At 41.0% G+C, this 20628-nt stretch overlaps 1 protein-coding gene across 2 annotated transcripts in view; it reads right to left on the bottom strand.

Annotated features, from left to right (window-relative positions):
* CNTNAP5 (contactin associated protein family member 5) overlaps positions 1-20628 on the bottom strand; it is an 881675-nt gene that overhangs the window by 355901 nt on the left and 505146 nt on the right. For both annotated transcript variants that reach the window (XM_065881152.1, XM_065881151.1), the window contains exons 9-10: positions 8337-8486; positions 5236-5407 (exon numbers count right to left, since the gene is read on the bottom strand). In XM_065881152.1, coding sequence (XP_065737224.1) covers positions 5236-5407; positions 8337-8486 — 322 coding nt within the window. The remainder of the gene's footprint in view (positions 1-5235; positions 5408-8336; positions 8487-20628) is intronic.

The following is a 20628-nucleotide window of genomic DNA, read 5'->3' on the forward strand; positions in this document are numbered from 1 at the left end:
GGCATGAACCTGGAAATGAGGACCACCTTAGATTGTGTGCCCTGGGAACATCACGTGCTTTCCTTACCCTCTCCAGGCCCAGAGAACCAATAGTTTAGGAGAATCCAGAGACCACAACCTTGGCACTGAAATTGATGCACATCTTCCTAATAGGTGGTGGTTGGTGCCTCAGAGAGTCAGCTCAAAGGGAACTCAAGGGAAGTCACTGAGCAACTGATCTGAGGGCACATGAGGTCTAGATAGACCGCCACACCAGAAACTACTGGGGATCCCTGGCTACAGTGGGGGCTGGCGAAACATCAGAGGGAGACCTGAGCTTCTCCTTTCCTCATGGAAACTGGAGATTCAGCAAACCTTTGGCTATAGGAATTCACATGGCGAACTCACTGAGTATCTACTCTTTACTGGACATACAACTGAGCGCCTGACTTCTTACACTCTCTCATTTAACTCTCAATGCGAAGGTAGGTTTTATTATCCTGGTTTTGCAAAAGAGGAAAGAGGTAAAAAGGTTAAATCCTATGTGTCCTATTTCAAGCTGACAAGAAGCATACTGGGAATTAAACGTGCTCCAACACCTCTCAAATCCTCTGCCACCTGCGCTGGGATTGATGACTTTCTCCAGGTGCGACGCCCACTTCCCCTCACTGACTCATCAGCATCCCTGTTTGCCCCTCCCGGTTTGGCTTCACACCTTGGATCTTGTCTCCTATCGGAATGAAGTCTTAGACAGCATTTGGTGATTTGTTTCTTCTGCCCTGGGCTTTGAACCCTGAAGGATGGGATATGGCTCCTGGAATTAACTGCTTGGATCTTTCAACAAAAGCACTTCTTGACCTGGACCACCAAGAGTGGGACATCCTTATATCACTCAGACTTTGCCTGAGTAGAGTTCCCTAATATTCTGTAATAACCTAAATGAGAAAAGAGTTTGAAAAAGGATAGATATATGTATATGTATAACTGATTCACTTTGCTGTACACCTGAAACTAACACAACATTGTTAATCAACTATACTCCAATATAAATTAAAATTTTAAAAATATAAGCTATAAGGATACAGTGTAAAACATGGGGAATATAGCAAATATTTCATAATAACTATATATGGATTATAACCTTTAAAATTGTGAATCACTATATTGTACCCTTGAAACATATATAATATAAAAAAAGACTATATGTTCAAAAAAGAAAAAAGAAAATAAAGACCTTGCCTGATATCACATACCATTTTGAATGCCTCTCTTTTAAATGGAATCTCATCAGGCACCTAAGGTTGACAAGGAATTTAATAGATGGCATATCCCTGAACAATTTTTATATGGTTGTGGGCGGAAGATGAGGTTACATATTCAGATCCACAGATACAAAATGACTGCCATTTCCAGGTCAGATCCTTCTGAGTAGATACTACAAGGGAGAGAACACTGGCAGTGTCTAACTCTGGATTGCAACTTCAGTCCTGTGACCATGGAAAAGTGAACATTATCTCCAGGTCTTAGTTTACCCCCTTGAAAAAATGGGGATATAAATGATTTCATACTCTCGTATCTTCTACAACTCTTACCACATTTTATTTTACTCAAGAATATACAATAAGACTGCCTCGTTCATTCACTAAATGCCTGTTTATGAGGTCAAATAAACCAGGGCGTGATTTTGCTCTAAGCATACTTTGTTCGATGATGATTGAGAATATCAAGCCTGGACTACTTTAAGCCCACGGGTTGCAAGAGATAAGTATAGCTCATGAAGAACCGTGTTTTTGGATGAGGAGAACATGAGACTGGAGATTCAGCCTGCAGAGGAGGGATGGTGGCTGCACATCATATTCTAGAGGTTTAAAGACTACTGAAGGGGCTTGGGGTCTGTCGGGTCCCAATGGTAACTCCTATGAGGGTTCTCCCAACCTGACCTTGGACTGTCAGGCACTGGACAGTCCTCCAATGGAGCCTCCTAAAGCCAGTGCTTTCCCTTCTGCCAGAGAAGTAGGCCAGCCCAGTTCCTCCACCTCCTTTCTTCCCTGAGGCCAGAAGCTTCAGAAAAGTGCCCATTACTGAGATGCAAATTGTTGGTTTAAATCCTTCAGTCCCTGAGAAGGAACTCTCCCAGCTTTACTCAAGACCTCAGCCATAAAAAAAGAATGAAATAGTGCCATTTGCAGCAACAGGGATGGTGAAGTAAGTCAGACAGAGAAAGACAAATATATGATATCGCTTTTACATGAAATCTAAAATAAGGATACAAATGAACTTATTTACCAAACAGAAACAGACTCACAGACAGAGAAAACAAATTTATGGTTACCAAAGGGGGAAGGTAGGCGGGAGGGATAAATTAGGAGTTTGGGATTAACAAACACACACTACTATATATAGAATAGATAACCAACAAGGACCTACTGTATAGTACGGGGAACTCTACTCAATATTCTGTAATAACCTAAATGGGAAAAAATTCTGAAAAATAATAGATACATGTATATATATAACTGAATCACTTTGCTGTACACCTGCAACTAACACAACATGGAAAATCAACTATACTCCAATATAAAATATAAATTTTTTTAAATAAAATAAAATGCAACTATACTCACAGTATGACATTTGAATATATTTTCATCAAAAACGCATAATAAAGAGATTTAAAAATCAAAATTCTTTTTGTATGTTTTCACAAAATTATTTTCTTCTAAGCATTGAAAGCTTGCTATTACAAATAAAATATAAAATAGGAATCATAGTTAATGAAAACCAAAATTTTTAATCAAAACGATTTAAATAAAACTAGTGTTTAATGTTTTAAAATATTCGTTGAATTTCATTAAACCTTACTAAATTTTTCTTAAAAAAATGCAGAAACCGAAAATAAACCACAGCCAGACTGTTCTCTACCCCCTTGTCTCCTGCCAAACCTTGCCCCCCCACCCCCGCCACCCCCGCCCCCGCAAGTGGCAAGCGCCTTGAAGGCAAAACTTCACACTTGTCCTTAAATCAGGTTCGTGTTGATTAACACATTAAAAATAAAATGCAAAACTCAGAAAGCACCTGCTTTTCTAACCCCAATTCCCACTCTCCACCAAATGTTAAATAGAAGTTCAAGAAATAATTAGTTAAGCAAAGCCTTTTACCAGTTTCCCTTCTGTTAAAGGCACTGTCTGGTAAATCAAGAAAAATGTCCCATTTACCCACTAAACTAAACACAATCCCTTATTATACAATTAACCAAAACACAATTGTATGTAATACAATTATACAGACTACAATTACACAAAAGTAATGATGCAGCATAGATGGCAATGGCGTCCATGTAATGGAAAAGAATGAGAGCTCCCTTGATTAGAAATTAACTTATCATGAGAGATCCCTATTGATAAATGTTCCCTCTACTGATCTACACTTTGCAAAAGGCTGTCTGGCTGATGAAGTCAGATGCTCCCTCCTCATCATTAATAAAGACTATAGGGTAGCAACCATTCCACACAGTGTCTTTTACTCTGAGGTCTCTAAACTAGCACAGTCTAATGAAGCATACATTTTATTACCCACTTTTCCAGCTGGCCAAATAGAAAAAAAATGAAGCAGGAGAGCCAGCAAGTCTGTGTGATTTGTTGACGATCCCATGTGGAGTGGTATTAATAGAGAAACATGCACATAAAGTTCCACAAAATTATATCAGTCATTCCAAGCATGAGAGGAGATTATGGTCTGCAGAGCTGATTTCTGTGTGATGCTCAGTACAGGCACCTGCTACTTCTCATCATCGCTCCCCTGCACTGGCCCTGTCACCTCACTACCTCTGGGCTGGTTCTTTTCCAATCCATTCTTCTCCCTTTTCCTGAGCACTCCTTTTACGAAGCAAATCGACTACCTTCCCTGAGTCCTCCTAGAGCATGAGGCTAAATGCTTTAGGCATGCAAAGTTCTTCCTTATTGGCTGTATTCACATCATGTGCTCTACTACCAAGACTTACCATCCCCACTGAGCTATATTTTGTGGAATCTAAAACACCATTCATTGTAAGACATGCCATTATTTTATATGCTCTGAAGAAAAGTAAATATTGCCAATTCAACTACTATAAATAATCAAATGCAAAATGCGCCCCAATATTAGAGATATTTAAATGAAAACTAAGTGTCTTGAGTGGACAAAACACTTGCAAGCCATGACCCTCCCCCCGTTTCTATGGTATTTCACATGCCATATCCTGCCAATATGCCTACAATACCATCACCCCCACTCCTCAGCCAAGCCTGCCCGTCCTTTAAAACTCAGCTCAACACCACTTCCTGAAAACCTTCCTGACCTCAGCTGCCACTGTCATATGTCCCACAAATAAGGGTGCACTTCCTGGTCATTGATAGCATTTTATAGAAATGTATATTTAAGTCCCTGATAAAACACAAACAGGGACTCTGTATCACCAACACACAGGCAAGCACATAACATGTATTCACCTATTCGGTAAATGGTATTTTGACTGGGGTGATTAGAATTGGAAGAAAGACGGAGGTTAAGTGCTAGAGAAGAAACATGGATCACGTGATTAACCTTGCTGAAAATTCAGAACCTCCTCCTCTTTTATTTTCTCTAGCGTGTCTTTGAATCTAGAAACTTCAAATAGAAGGGGAGCCAGAGCCCAGGAGAAATGAAGAGGGAAAGGGAGGTTTTGCTAGATGTGTAGGTTGGGGAATAAAGGTGCTGATTCTCTGTCCAGGGTCCGGTCTCCTCTGGGCCAAAGAAACAGAGGGTTAGGGGTGGTGACAGCAAAGATCAGGCCCCCAGGGCGTGACTGTAAAACTGGACTCTGTTATAGGAATCCGAGAGGGTTTGATTTTCATGTCGGTTTTAGAAAGGACACTCACTACAGTGAAGAATGAAATGGTTTAGGAGAGAAGCAATTCCTCCCTCCTTTTTGCTTCACTCTTAACTTCAAAGTAATCAAATGTTGTTTACACATAAAATTTTAATCCTTTCACAAATTTGTATTTTGATTTAATTTGCATATCCCATTTACTGCAAGTCGACATGAAGAGAGACTCAACTCATTTAAACCATTTTTCTCTGGGCCAGAAATCCTTTCAGAAATATTTTCCATTAGGCGACTCAATTATGTCTAATGTGGCTGATGTCAGGGGATTCGAATTTTGGTGAAAGAAGCTCATATTTAGAAGAGTGAAAATGGGAAGGTGGGTGGGAGAACAGAGGAGAAGAGACCATAATTACCTGTCTTTGATGCTACACAGATCAATGTGTAAATCACTAAAATTCCCCAGGGAACCTTGCTGAACTGAAATGAGGTCCTTGGGCTGGTTATCAATAAAGATGAGCCTCATGCAGCCTTGGAAAGCATTAATGGGATGTAAGCACTGGGAATCGGTGAGATTGTCAGGGCACCCTGTGGGACAGAGAAAAAAAAATAAAGAAGAATACTGAAATGATCAGTTATTGCTTTGGTGACCTATTGATAGAAGACCTTAAGGTCTAATTATTTCGGTGTTTTTTCATTCACAGCAGTGCACACATTTTTGTTGTAAATCCTAGCATTCTCAGAGAGGGGACAAAACTGGTACAAAATGGGGCATACGCAATCACTGTATAGAATAGAAAACAAAATGTGTTAAAGGGGATACCAATCCTATCGCATTCATCTTGTTCTTTTTTTTTTTTTAAACTTCATTAGGAGATTAGAAGTCAGCAGCAACTTTATTAGGAGAATCAAACCCAGAGAGACTTCAGATAGTGGAATTATTAAAACCATGATATAAAATAAATATAGTTATTATACCTAAAGAAATAAACCCAGGGAATTAAAATATGTATCTCATTCTTATTTCTTTTCACCCTGTTCGTAAGCTATTTGCCCTTCTTTTGTGTGGTACACTTCACTCAGCCCAAGAAAGCAACATATCGTAACTACTGGGGAATTTCTGTCTTGAAACACTCTTTTAAATGCACACTTCAATTCCGAATTACACATTCAAAGAAAATTATGCTTTGGGTAACAATGGTAGCAGAGTAATTGTCTGGTTAATTGTCAGCATTATCAGGCTTGGTTCCTGAGAAATGTACACACAGGAAAATAGCTGGAATTTTGAAGTGATATGCAAAGCAAATCCAGATGCTAAAGGAACGAAGCGTTTAAATGCACATAGTTATAAGGCTGTAATCACATACCTGAAAGGTTAATGCCATACCTTTTTAAAGAGTGTTCTTTAAAAAAAAAAAAAAAAAACAGGCACTACACTGATTGAGCATAGCTTGCAACCAGGGAATAACTACGCATTAGGACAGGTATAGAGCCGTGTACGTGCATGGTTGCTTGTGCTCTTTATAAACTCCATCCCAATGGTTTTAATAGGTTCAGAGCATATGGGGATGCATGCTTGAAAACATGGCAATAACCCATAAATAATTGGGAATTATTTCAACCATCTCTAATAGATAGTCACTGCTGGGCTGAAGCCCAGCAGTTGGTTAACGGCTCACAGGCACACTATAAAATGAAGAGAGATGCTACAACTTCTAATTGAAGCCATAGAGAGAATTTATGTAAGTTGACTATTATCACTCAAACTCATTTTTCACTTTCCTTAAGTTTATAGTCTACGTGTGGGGCATTCCCTTAAATACTGTTCAGATCCCAGAAAAATATTCCCTCCTCAGCCTGAAGCCCCGTTAAGACCCACGTCTAAAAACACTTCAACTGGGGGAGGGGAGTCATTTTGCCTTTGAGGCATTTCAGATGCTTAAGTCACATAATTAATTCAACGTCATTTTCCCCAGAAATAAATATAAGGTTGCTTTTCTCTGCTGTCTATGAAACACTGCATATGATGCAAAATTATACAGTCTGTGAAACGTATCTTTGGGGGCCACCAGACCTTTCTTCTGCAGTCTTTACATTCCTTTGCTGTCACTAGTGGCTCATGGAGAACACAGATTTGGGGTTGAATCCTGCTTCTACTACTCACACAAATTATTTCATCTCTGCAAACACAGGTCTTATTATCTGTAAACTGGGGTTAATATTACCTACCTCATAAGGATTCTGCATGAATTAAATGATGTAAGACATAAAATATTTACAGAGAATCAAAGTGTTCCCTTTTTAAAGGAATTTGTTATCTAGGCACATGTGGAGATTTGGAATGAAGGACAGAGGCTCTGGCCCTGAAATCAAACCACAAAGGAATCACTCCACACTGTTTCCCTCTCAGGACACCCGGATGTGTACACTGCATCTGTGCAAAGTACCTTTCGTATTTCAAAGCTTAACCTCATGTCATTGGTATGAGAGAAGTGATTTGCAAATTCTCTTTTAGAGACTGCACTTTATAACTTTACAGGATGCTTCTTTTTAGACCAGGCCTAGCTGAGACCCATATTTACAAAAGCTGACGCCAGTCTGTCCGTTCTAACGTAGAAAGCATGATGTTGTACATTTAACCTTGATCTCACTGAATTCTCCCAGAAATTCTGCTTTGTTTCCCAACGTCCTTGATAAGGAAGTTCAGGGACCATGAGTATGTTACTCGAGGTCACACAGCTACTGGAATTCATTACTCTTTACAGATTGTTTCTATAATACCAACAACTGGCTAAGTAATTAGATACGAATATTTTTAATGAAAAAATCCTTTAAAAAACTAAATAAAAGTATACATACATCTATAAAAATGAAGCAAATGCCTAATTATATATTTTTCCTCCTTACCAGTTTGCCCTTGTGTTTTCATCTTTGCAAAGTTTCCTAGCATTGGCAGGGGCAGCGTCTATACTGGCTGCTCTTTGTGAAGCTCCAAGTTCATGGGCTTCTAGGTCTTCCCCATTTTTAGCTGCCCCCCTCCATGGGCATGGCCTCCAGGGATGTGGGGAGCAGATGGATAGGGGGCTAAGAAAGCAAATCAGCAGAGAAATGACTGAGAAAGCTGAGGATGCTGGTCGTACCTTCCTACCTGGATTTTTTTTTCTCTTGCAGGTACTGCTGACTATCGGTACACTTTCTCCAAGTTTTCAGCTGAGTTTCTCTTTTGGAATATGATCACAGAGTCTGGCATGGCAACAAAAATCTCCTTTGGATGTGTTATGTAACACCAGCTCTTACAGCTAGGTTTTTTTTTTTTTCCTCAGCACCGACCTAGATAATTTATATTTGTACAGCTGTGGGAAAGTTTGCTTCTCATTTCTTTGGGCTTGAGGGCAGGTGTACGTGCGTGTGTGCTGGGAGAATGGTCAATTTGACACAGAAAGAATTGTCATAGTGAAATAACTGTCCACTGCATCCTCCCTCCTTTATTTTCAACCTCAAAAGCTGGGGAATTCACCTCCAAAGTAATAGCGATTTCCAGAATAAATCTGCATCCGGGTGGTGTCCTGAGCCGGGGATGCTGCATCATTATCCAGAGTGAGAGTGATGCGGTTCCTTCTGGCGTTGATGCTCACTGAATGCCACAAACCATCATTCAAGTCACTGCCTGCAAAAGAAACAGGAAGGGCAAGCGTAGGGATGAATGATTTGGGCAGGTGTGGAGAGAGCAGGGCTCGTTTCCTTGCCTGCGGTGGTCCTTGTACATTCTCAGAGTGGCCCCTCTCTTCATTTGGCGTAAAACAAATCCTCAGCTGCTTCCCAGGCATCTTTCTTTTTCTTTTTACCACTTCATTCTATTATTTTCCTTTTTTAAAAGGGGCTGAACCACTTCTGACATGTTTGGTTTGAAAACAAAAGGGCAAAACACAAATGTGTTTGTATACTACAAAGGTATAGAAAACATTTATTGACTTATTGATACAAAATGCAGAATAAAAAGTGGAAAAGGAAGAAAAAAAGAAAAATGTTCCCGGTGATTTTTAATCTCTGAGTGGTGGGGTTAAAGGCAATTTTAGTTTTCTCGCATTTTTCTACACGTGACATATTTCTTTTTTAGTGAAGAAAATAAACTGTTTTAGAGGCAAAAGTAGATGAGGAAAGCTAGATTCCAATGACATACCAGGCAGAGGAGTCTCCCGCTGAAAGGAGGTAACAGACTAGTTTAGTTCCAACCTTTTTCCTTAACTAATTATGTGACACTGAGTCACCTACCTTCACGGAGCTCTGGTTTTATCTTCTGTAAATACCATAATTCTTACTCTGTATTATTGGTAAGGGATCCATTGAGATCAGGCAGGAAAGTCCCCAGGTTGTGGGCATAGTGGGTGTTTATTAAAAGGCAATTTCTCTCTCGTTCTTTTGCCCCAGATGCCTTTGACTTGGACTGCACTGCCGACCTACCTTGTTGAGGAAAGTGTGCTGGGAATTACGCACCAGTGTTTTCACTCTTTCCTACAAAAAGTTTATCATCTTTTAAGGCTCTGTCTGTGTAAAGTGCCTGCTGAAGGAAACATGGTCGTATTACCCAGTCCAGTCACAAAGATTTGTTTGTAACCAGATCACAGAGCCCCCCCATGTCTTCGCTCGATAGACATGTGCCCTGCTATGGGCTGAGTTACCCTCCTTTTCTCATTGCCTCAGTTTCCTCCCCTGCAAAATGGGGAGAATGACTGTACTCACAGGCTCTTGTGAGAATTATACCCATTAATATAGTAGGGCCTGTAGGACAGGTCATATCACATTGCAAGTAGAAATCATGCTCACTAAAGCAGAAGGACAGAACAGCAACCACAAAAATGCTCCCCTGCATTTGGGAGAAAGGATAGTCATATCATCTGGTCTCTATCCTGGGGTAACCCACAGTTAGATGGAAGAGACTTAGGCAAAGAGGCTTAAAATACTGTCCTTTGAGAATTTCAGGCTGGTGGCTTAGAGAAGCAAGCGAACAACAGCCCTGCTTGCAATTCGGGATGAACCAGTAACATGGGGGTAGAGAAGAAAGACCTAACTCCACATAAGTATCCTGAAAATACTTCATAGAGGAGGCGGTTTTTGAAAACGGCACAAGAGTTTCTCACTTTTAAAGAGTTCTGGGGGACAGAGAGCCTATACAGAGAAGCAAAGGTCTGGAATGAGAAACAGGACAGGGCAACAGGAAAGCAGGTGGGAAGAGTCTGGTCAGGGACCTCGTGTGCCAGGCTAATGAAGGCATTTCAACAATGTCCTCGGACAAAGGATTCTGGAGGGCACTTTACCCAAGCCAATTGTCTCAGAATCTCTGGCGATGGAGTCCCAGACATCTGCATTTTAAAAAAGCCCCCTTGATGATTCTGATGTGTAGCCAGGAATGAAATCACTGGTCTAGAAGTGATGAAATCACTGGGAGTCCAAGAGGGGACCATTGGCGTGGTGATGACTTGCCTGGAGCTGCACATTCAGAGACCCTGGTGGCCAAAAGTCGGGGCTGGGAGGAGGTGAGGCTGGAAACAGAATGACCAGGGTCTCAGCCAAAGTATTAGCAGTGAAAATGGAGAGGAAGGGGTGGATGAAGAGCTATTTCCAGAGCTCAAGGAGTTCAGTCTTGGTAGCGCCTACAGGGGGGCAGTCCCTGAGAAACCAGCTGGGAAGAAAGCACTGACAATCAGACCAGAGGTCTGCAGGGCTCCTTAGAACAGCTACTGAAGAGCTCGTGCCCCTGAGCCATCTGATGGCAGGAGAAGCTGCCCCCGGGAAAGCACAGCACCAGGCTGGGGGCCCAGCTTCATTGCACCGGGGCAGCCGTGCTCCATCTGTTCAGAATGGCCCAGATGCAGGTCTTCCTGCGTTTCCTGCTAGCTCCCGCTCAGCCAGTGTTTGCTGTGGCCCTGAACATCTGCTTGGGGTGGAGAGGAGAATCCAGAAGCTACTCAGCCTGGAGGCCCTACTTTCCCCCAAAGGCCAGGGTCTGGGTCCCAGCAACAGGGATTCTGCTAATGAGGCAGAGGGTCTGTCAGGTGTTTCTTGGTGCTGAACATTTGACTTCTGTCAGGGGCATTTGGGGAGCATGGCCAACTGAGGTCTTTACTCCTTTTACTGTCATTTGCGTACTGATTTAAATACCTCTGCATAACAGATGAGACTGCATTTTCAGGTAAACTCTAGACTGGGCTGGAAGGAAGTCAGTAACTAGTTCAACACATAGGGTGAAAATAGCCCCTAAGGGCCCAGCTAGGCATCAGGAATACAGTAGGGAAGAAAGTACAGACGGAAGCCAGGGGAGAATGTGCCATCTAGCTAGAGACACATCACTGAGTCACTGTACAGAGGACACTGACCCGAGGAAGAAGTCTACTCAGTATGAGGGGATCAGGGCTGGGGCTCAAGCTTATATGTTCTGACTTGGGGTCCCATCCCCTCCCCAGGCCACTATCCACATTTCTGTCTTTAAAAGCATCACTTAATAAGGGTTTGCTTGGTCAGTTGTTTGTTTTCTTTTTCTTTTTGTTTTTTCTTTCTGGTCTGCTTTTCCTTTTAATTCGATCTCTTTTGATCTTTTCCTACATGGTCCCTAGTCCCTGCAGGGAGAGCCTGTGTGAAATCTTAGCTTTTAGAATTATTCGAACAGTAGTTCTTGCTGCTGACCACACAAAGGGGTTACCTGAGCAGATTTTGAAAAGACGGGCCCCTGGGCCCTACACCAGCTTAATTAAGACAGACCTCTGGGGGTGGCCACAGACCTTGGAAGTTTCAAAGACCCCCAGAACTTCAATTGCACAGCCCAGGTTGGGAACTAATCCGTGAGAGGTTTCAGAAGAGGAAGGAAAGAAGCTAAGAAAAATAAGACTGGCTCAGAGGAGCTGACCTGGGCATAGATTCCAAGGCAAGCGAACTGGCAGATCCCTCTCTAAAAATCTGCTTCTACCTGGGCTCTCTTTTTCCCTTCATGCTGTTAATGGATCCAAGATCACATCCCTGGAGCTTCTTCCAGAATTTTTTTTTTTTTTTTGCGGTACACGGGCCTCTCACAGCTGTGGCCTCTCCCGTCACAGTCTCCGGACGTGCAGGCTCAGCGGCCATGGGTCACTGGCCCAGCCGCTCCGCGGCATGTGGGATCTTCCCGGACCGGGGCACAAACCCACATCCCCTGCATCGGCAGGCGGACTCTCAACCACTGTGCCACCAGGGAAGCCCCAGATTTATATTTTAAGAATGCTCTTTAAAAGGTACAGGTTTAAGTGCTATTAATTATTCACAAATTAGAGAAAATCAATTCCATCAGGTTGCTTTCCTTCAAAAACCTGAGATTAAGGAGCTCTGAAAAACTAGAAGTTCTCAATGAAAAGAACAGGAAGGCGTTACCTTTGAGGCCAGGAACACCTTCTTGGGGAAAAAACCTCTCGGGGTGAAAAAATACAGTACTGAGGACCACTTTGGGGTGCTAAGCACTCATGCGATTGAAAAGCTGAGGCTGAAAATGTGGGACTTTGGTTCTGGAAAGATTATTGGATGACGACAAACATAAAATTTCTGAATTTGATGTGATATTAAATAATATTTGTCATCTCCCAGACTGGTAAAGAGTAAAAACCAATTATAGTCTCTGTTAGTGGATATAGAGGGAAACAGGCAATTTCAAAATTGGTAATTCTTTCTAGAAGGCAATATACCAACAAGTATCAAAAACCCTAAAAATATCATACCTCATCTCTACGAATTTTATTCTGAAGAAGTAATCCTAAAATAGTAACAGAGCTGCAAACAAGGTTTACGGTGAAGAGAGTTCATGACATCATTTTTAATAGCAAAAATTCACAACTACTAATATTTCCAATAAGGATAGGTTAGATAAATCAGATGCAGTGTATTCAATAACATGGAACATAATCCTGAACCTTTGTTTTTCTGTATGAATTTTAATATAATGCATCTAATGCCATGAAATAGACTGTGATGTTTCTATAGAGATTGTATTACATTTGTAATTTAACTTAGGGAGAAATGATATCTTTATAATGTTGAGTTATCCCATCCAAGAATGGGATATCTTTTTACATTTGTCCAAGTCTTATTCAGTGCCTTTCAGGGGTGTTTTAACATTTTTCTTGTATGGTTTTGCACATTTCCTGTCAAATATATTCCAAATATTTCACCCTCTTTGTCGCTGTTGTAAATGAAATTTTCTCTACCATTAGTAGTAATAATAATAACGTGGAATATAATATAGTCATTAAAAATCATAATTCCAGGAATGATATGGATAGCCTGAAAAAATGAAAAACAGTATGTGTGGTACGGTTCACATTTTGTTAAAAATAACTACAGCAATACTGGAACCATATTGAATGATAGAATCACAGATTCCTTTCTCTTATACAGAGTACTAGAATGTGCCAAGTTTCTAAAAAAGTGTGTGACGTTTATAATCATTTTTTCAAAACTAACAAACTGTTGAGGCTGAGATAAAGGACAGGGAAAGTTTTCATTCTTTCCCACTTCTTGCCCCCATTACTTAAAGTGGTTGCTTCCTGGTCCCAGAATTCAGCCTAAGGCATTAGTATAAAAGGTCTCTCACAGAGAGGGTTAAATAGGCTTAGAAGTTTTTCTTCATGGAAAAAAAAAAAAAAAAAAAAAAAGACACTTTCCATCCTTGCAATTGAACTTGCAAATTGAAATGTGAAACACAGCCCAATTGTAAAAATAGCTAATAATACACTCTGCCAGTATTGAATATCTACAATGTGCCAGGCACTTTCAATATATAATTGAAAGTATATAATTATACTTTCCTAGTATATAATTTCAATATAGAATCCCTAGTTCTCACCATAGTCCTGGAGGCCAAGCTTTATAGTCCTCACGTTGTAGATGCTAAAACAGAAAATTGGCGAGGCTGCCCTGTGTCCTATGGCTACCACAGAGCCAGGGTTCAAAGGGTCGGGCACCTAGGCTGAGCTCTCAGGCACGCAGGATGATCTGCTTCTGCTCTCCACACTTCCAAAGCTAGCCCTTCTCTGCTCCAGGAATTGCTCTGATGGCCAATTACCTCTGCAGAGTTCTATTTTCTGCTGTGGAATTCACATTTGCTTTTATTTACTTATATTTTTGAAATAGATTTATTGAGATAAAATTCACATACTGTACACTCCATCTATGTAAAATGCAGTTCAATGTTTTTCTGCATATTCACAGAGTTAGGCAGCAATCACAATTAATTTTAAAATGTCTGGAGCCCCCCAAAGAAATGCTGAAACCTTAGCTATCAGTCTCCAATCTCCCCAGGCCCCCACCTCCAGCTGTGCCCCCCACTCATCCACTTTCTGTCTCTGTGGATTTGCCGACTGAGGAGATTTCATATAGATGAAGTCATACATCATATTCCCTCTTGTGACTGGCTTCTTTTGCTTCACATAATGTTTTCAAGGTTCATCGTAGGTAGCAGCTTGTATCAGTCTATCTGTATGGCTGAATGTCTTTCCATTGTGTGGATAGACTACATTTTGTTTATCCTTTTGCCAGCTGATGGACACCTGGGTGGCTTCCACTTTGCAGGTATTATGAATAATGCTGCTATGAACATTCTTGTACAAATTTCTGTGTGGACCTATGTTTCCAGTTCTCTTAGATGTACACCTAGGAGTGGAATCGCTGAATCATATGGTAACTCCGTAGTTAACCTTTTGAGGAACTGCCAGAGTGTTTCCAAAGTGGCTGCACCAGTTTCTATTCTCACAAGGCAACTTCCCCTTTGACAAGACTGAGTTCAAACTTTGGTCCTGTCCTTTCGTGGAACTTCTAGCTTCTAAGAAGGATTAAGGCACAATTCAAATTTTTTTTTTCTTAAAATGATGTCTGCTTAGGTCTGACCTTAGAATTCTCGCTTTTACTACTTTGATTTTATTTTTCTAGATAAATATCATTACCAACATCTCATGTGTTTTTTTGTTTGTTTGTTTGTTTGTTTGTTTTTGCGGTACACGGGCCTCTCACTGTTGTGGCCTCTCCTGTTGAGGAGCACAGGCTCCGGACGCGCAGGCTCAGCGTCCATGGCTCACGGGCCCAGCCACTCCGCGGCATGTGGGATCCTCCCAGACCGGGGCATGAACCCATGTCCCCTGCATCGGCAGGCAGACTCTCAACCACTGTGCCACCAGGGAAGCCCCTCATGTGTTTTTTTAATACTTTTTATAATGGGACCTTTCCAATAATTTACAGTTCACATTTGATGAAATTGGCACTAAAAGCAGTTAAGCAATAAGCTGAAGGCCTAAACTTTTTTATAGGAGTAACATTTTCCCTTAAAGTAGAGTTTCTCAACTCTGGCACTGGGTGTTTTGGACTGGATAATCTTTTGTTGAGGGTGTGGTATTCTGTACTATGCTTCTTGTGTAGGATGGTTAGCAGCATCCCTGAATCCCTGGATGCCCCCATCCCCAACTCCCTGGATGTCCCCATCCCCAGTGCCAAAAACATCACCAGACATGGAGTTATACGAGCTGTTTGTATATTTTGGAAATTAACCCTTTTTTGGTTGCATCATTTGCAAATATTTTCTCCCATTCTGTAGGTTGTCTTTTCATTTTGTTTATGGTTTCCTTTACTGTGCAGACACTTTTAAGTTTAATTACATCCCATTTGTTTTTGTTTTTATTTCCATCACTCTAGGAGATGGATCAAAAAAAATATTGCTGTGATTTAGGTTAAAGAGTATTCTGTCCATGTTTTCCTCTAGGAGGTTGGGATTAACATATACACACTACTATATATAAAATAGACAACCAACAAGTGCCTACTGTGAAACACAGGCAGTTATAGTCACTATCTTGTAATAACCTATAATGGAAAAGAATCTGAAAAAGAATAGTTCTATATGTATTATATATCTGAATAACTTTGCTGTACACCTGAAACTAACACAATGTTGTAAATCAACTGTACTGCAAGTAAAAGATAAAGGGAAAAATTCCCCACCACCACCAACCTTAAGAGTTTTATGAGAATAAAATGATAAATTTATATGGATATGCTTAGTACATTATTTGGCCATGCTAGAAAATTATAAAGTTAGGTTTGTGCTTAAAAAAAAAGATCATCACCAGACATTGCCAGAAGTCCCCTGCATGGGATTGGGGGAACAGGAGGCCAGGGTAGATGGGGGTGGAGAATTTCCCTTGGTTGAGGACTGCTGGGTTCAGGGAATAATTCTGAGATTGCAGAGTCTCAGAAAGCAAGGGCTTGCTTTATGTCTCCCTCCCTTTCTATTTTTCTCTCATTCTCAATCCAATTCCTAACAGATCTTTGCATTTCAGCCTTCATCTTATTTCAGTGTCTCTTTTCACGGTTTGAAGACAGAAACACTGAAATCGGGTGGCTGTCCCAGCACCTCTAACCATCAGGCATACAGCCACACCAGGACACACAGAGCTACAGTCCAGGCCAGAGCAGAGTCCCCGAAGGCCTCTATTTCCAACTCCGGAAATGACCTGTTACAAATCTCCTTGATGCCTTTACTCGCCTGTAAACCCTTGCTCAAGACCCTGCCAATTATAATTTCTAGCAATTTAGACAGATTTCTTAATCTCTCTCAACCTGCTTCTCCATCTGTAAAATAAATACACGGCTGCCTGGCTTGACTTGGAAGTTTCTAGGCTTTATCTTCCCCAGAAAACCCAATTCAGCTGTTTCTCCATATCCCTTCATACCAACCTTTACTTAATAGTTCAAAGGTAGTTTCAATTTTTGAGAGAACAAAGTGGGGAATATCTAAATAATTGAATAAGGCAGTCTTAAAATGTCAATCACATCATAAAAGAGCATATTCCAATTATTAGTACCATTATACCACAATTTAGGTCTTGAGTTCTGTTTTTCTTGGAGACCATTTATCCATCAATTATGAAATTCTATTAACCCTTCCCTACACACAGTGGTTTGAATTCACATATTTCTTCAGATTTCTTCTCCAACTTTGATTCTATCCCTTATCACAGGAGCTGGGAATTTTCTGATGGCTTCACTCTTCCCAGCCTCTGACCTCTTTCTGGTACAGGACACCTTGAAGTATCTAGAGAGCAAGGTTATTACTGTGAGTCCTCTACAGACGAACAAGTTCCATTCTGAGAGCACGTCCATAATTCCAATTTCTTCATAAGCCCAACAAGGTTAGCCTAGGTACCTAACTAGCACAATCGGCTATATAGTACTGTACTGTAATAGGTTTATAATACTTTTCACACAAATAAGAACAAACACATAATAAGAAAAAAACACAAAAATAAAGGAAACATTGTTAATCTTACAATTTGGTCAAATTTGTTTGACCAAATTCCAGGAAATAAAGAAATTAGGCTTTCCTTGACCAGATCAATACATAGAGATTTCTCCTTTTAAGTTCATATAACATCCACTGTCTGATCTATTCATTTAGCTCGTATTATTTACTGCCTTGTACCATTAATTAACTCTTCATCTCTGTAAGTATTATCTCCCCAATGGGATTACAAGTTCCTAGGGGTCAGAGTCTGCATCGTGTTTTGTTATACTCCTCGGCATCAAAACAGCAACATCCTACCCTCTCCAAACGCTCCTTGATTGATTCAGCAACAGGCTAGCTGAATCTCCACTGCCAAGTGTCAGCAGCAGGGCCCTCTCTGGCACCTAGACCATAAATCACAGGTTAAACCTTTCCTAGTTGTGAAAGCCTGGTTCATATGTCAAGATAACCTGGATCCTCAGAACCCTTGGTCAGCATCTGGGAGGGAAACAGCTGGGTTTGCCATACACTAGGGTCAGATACAAACTGTGACATGTTCGTGGTTGGTGGTGAAGGCATAGTGTCTCTAGGATGGACTTGAATGCTCGGCTCCAGTGTCTGCATGATAAAAATGAAGGTCAGCTCCAGAGCCAGATATTTCTCTGTCACCGTTAGGAGACAGCCCAAACTCTAGTGTCCCTGAACAAAATTCTGCTTCATCTTTTTCCTGTGCTCCTTCGCGCTCTGTGATCCAGGCACTCTAAGCCACCTGTGGGGTCTTACACATCTAGATCTCCCCCTATTTCTCTCCTCTAATTGGAGCATCCTTCTCTTCCTTCTTTGTTTGACCAAATTCTATTCCTTCTTCAAAACAGAGCTGTGTTATCCCTGCCCCTAGGAAGCCTTCCCTTTTTCACCCTTTCTGGTGCCTCTTCCCTTGTGCTCCCCCTGTACCCTGAGCATCTGTCCTACTGCATCATCAGTGTTCAATACTGTCCCTTTCAACAGTGCCTATGAGCTTTCGGAGGGCAATACTTCCATCCTCAGATTTGAGTACAGTATCAGCAGAAAGTAGATACTTCAAAAGCTTCCTGAATTAAATGTGTAATAGGGAAGAACAAATCCAACTCGATATTAGATCTCGATGTTAGATCTCTTTCTCTTACCTTAACCTTTGTATCCTATTGCTTTTGCTTCAAGTTAAGAATGTTGCCCATAGCCTGGAATATACAGGATAGCCCATTCTCAAGGCTCTGACCTTTAAGCAGATAACACTTTTCCATTCATATAGAGATAAAAAGTTGCAGAACGGAGAATAACAATTGTCCTATTGGAGGTTTACAGGAACATCCTGACCTGACCTAGGTGAACAGCTGCAAGAACAAAGGATTCCAACACCAAGAAGTTTGCAGCAACCAGCCACAACCCTCCCTCACCTTGCCGTAAAAACAGCTTTGCTGAAACCCTTCCAGGAGTTTGGGGCTTTGGGGGGGCATGAGCCACCCATTCTCCTTGCATGGCCTTGCAATAAAACTTTCTCTGCTCCAAACTCTGACATTTTGGTTTGTTTGGTCTCACTGTGCATTGGACATAGGAACGTGTGCTCGGTAACAAATAGAGGCAAAGCGAATTATATGAAAGAATTATTAAAGTAGAAAACAAGCAAAGGAAATGACAGAAGTTTTGACTATTAAATTATTTTCCCATAAGACAAATCTAGTTCCCTCTGTTTCTCTTTTGAGAGAAATGGAGAAGAAGGAAGAGTAAGTCATCATCATTACTCAGGCCTGAAAAAGCTACACATGCCCGGGAGACCTCTCCTTTGGTAAACATTCCCAGACTTTGCTTGATATCTTGAAGCTTCGGCAATGGCAGTTCTCAGTTTCCATAAAGTGGAATGCCTCATCATACGTCTGTCTTCCCGAAACTCAAACTCTGCGCCTAGCCAGACAGCTTGTTGTGACAGTCATGGCCCTGTGGCTATCATTTGTTTGCCCTCATGAGTGGGATTTTCTCATCAACATTATCTTAGCTAAAACACAGAGGCATTGATGACAGCTTAATCTAAGCAGAGGATGAGGTTCACCAAGTCATCATGTTTACTTGATGTACAGATGGTGGTGAGATACAAATGGATTCTATGAAAAAGGGTGATATTGGGGAGGCTGCTCTGTGAATTGCAGGACTGCAGACGAAAACCATCTGGCCACAAGTATTAATAGGGTGAGCACTTTTATCCTTCATGACACAGCTCTCCCTGCCGTCTCCCCACCTCTGGGAGCCCCATTGGCCTTTATCTGATTAGTATTTCCCCTGATTATGGCTCATTCTTGGGTTTGACACATTCTGCATTGTAGAACTGTTGTAACATGAATATTGTTAAGTTAAAAATCACTTTTAACTCTTCTTCCACTGTTGACATGACACACTTCAGAAATGTTTTGGAGGTCAATTCTAGTAGTTCATTTATTCAGACACTTGCTTATACATTAGGCAAATATTAGCAAGGGTCTGTTATTAGCAAGGTGTTATACTAGGCCTTGGGCAAATAGTGGTGGCAAGGCAGGCAGTGTTCTTGTTCCCATGAATCCTTACATTCTATGGTGACAGGAACATTGAGCAGCCAGTTATAGAGACATATGATTAATACACATTCTTTTTATAATTTTTTTGAAGTATAGTTGATTTACAATGTTGTGTTCATTTCTGCTGTACAGCAAATCAATTCAGTTATACATACATATATAGTGTATATTTTAATATATATATACTTTCTTATATTCTTTTCCATTATAGTTTATCACAGGATATTGTACATAGTTGCCTATGCTATACCGTAGGACCTTGTTGGTTATCCATTCTATATATAATAGTTTGCATCTGCTAATCCCAAACTCCCAGTCCATCCCACCCCCACCCCCCTTTCCCCTTGGCAACCACAGGTCTGTGCTCTATGCCTGGTAATATATATTCTTATGAGCTAAATTGTGCCCCCCAAAATCCATATTTTGAAATCCTTACCCAGCCCACTCAGTACCCGAGTATGTGTCTGTACTTAGAGGTAGGACCCTTAAAGAGGTAGTGAAGGTAAAATGAAGTCATTTGAGTAGGCCCATAGTCGATATGACTGGTGTCCTCACAAAAGGAAGATAATAGGTGACAGATGGGCAGAGAGAAAAGACCATGTGAGGACACAGAGAAGATGACCTCTACAAGCCAAGAGAGAGTCCCTCAGAAGAAGCCAACCCTGCCCACACCTTGAACTAGCCTTAAGAACTGCGAGAAGGTAAATTTCTGTTAGGTCACCTAATCCGTGGTATTTTCTTATCATACTCCTAACAAACTAATACATATATTTATACACATACTTATGGTCAGTGCTACAAAGGAGAAGAACCAGAAGACTCAATAAAGGGGCAGCTGGCCTGCTTTGGGAAGGTTTCTTGAGAAAATATCAATTGAGATAAATCCTAAAAAAAAAAAAAAAGTGGGATGGTGTGGACCATAGCTGTAGGAGGAT

This window comes from Phocoena phocoena, chromosome 7, assembly GCF_963924675.1.
Source record: "Phocoena phocoena chromosome 7, mPhoPho1.1, whole genome shotgun sequence".
NCBI lineage: Eukaryota > Metazoa > Chordata > Mammalia > Artiodactyla > Phocoenidae > Phocoena > Phocoena phocoena.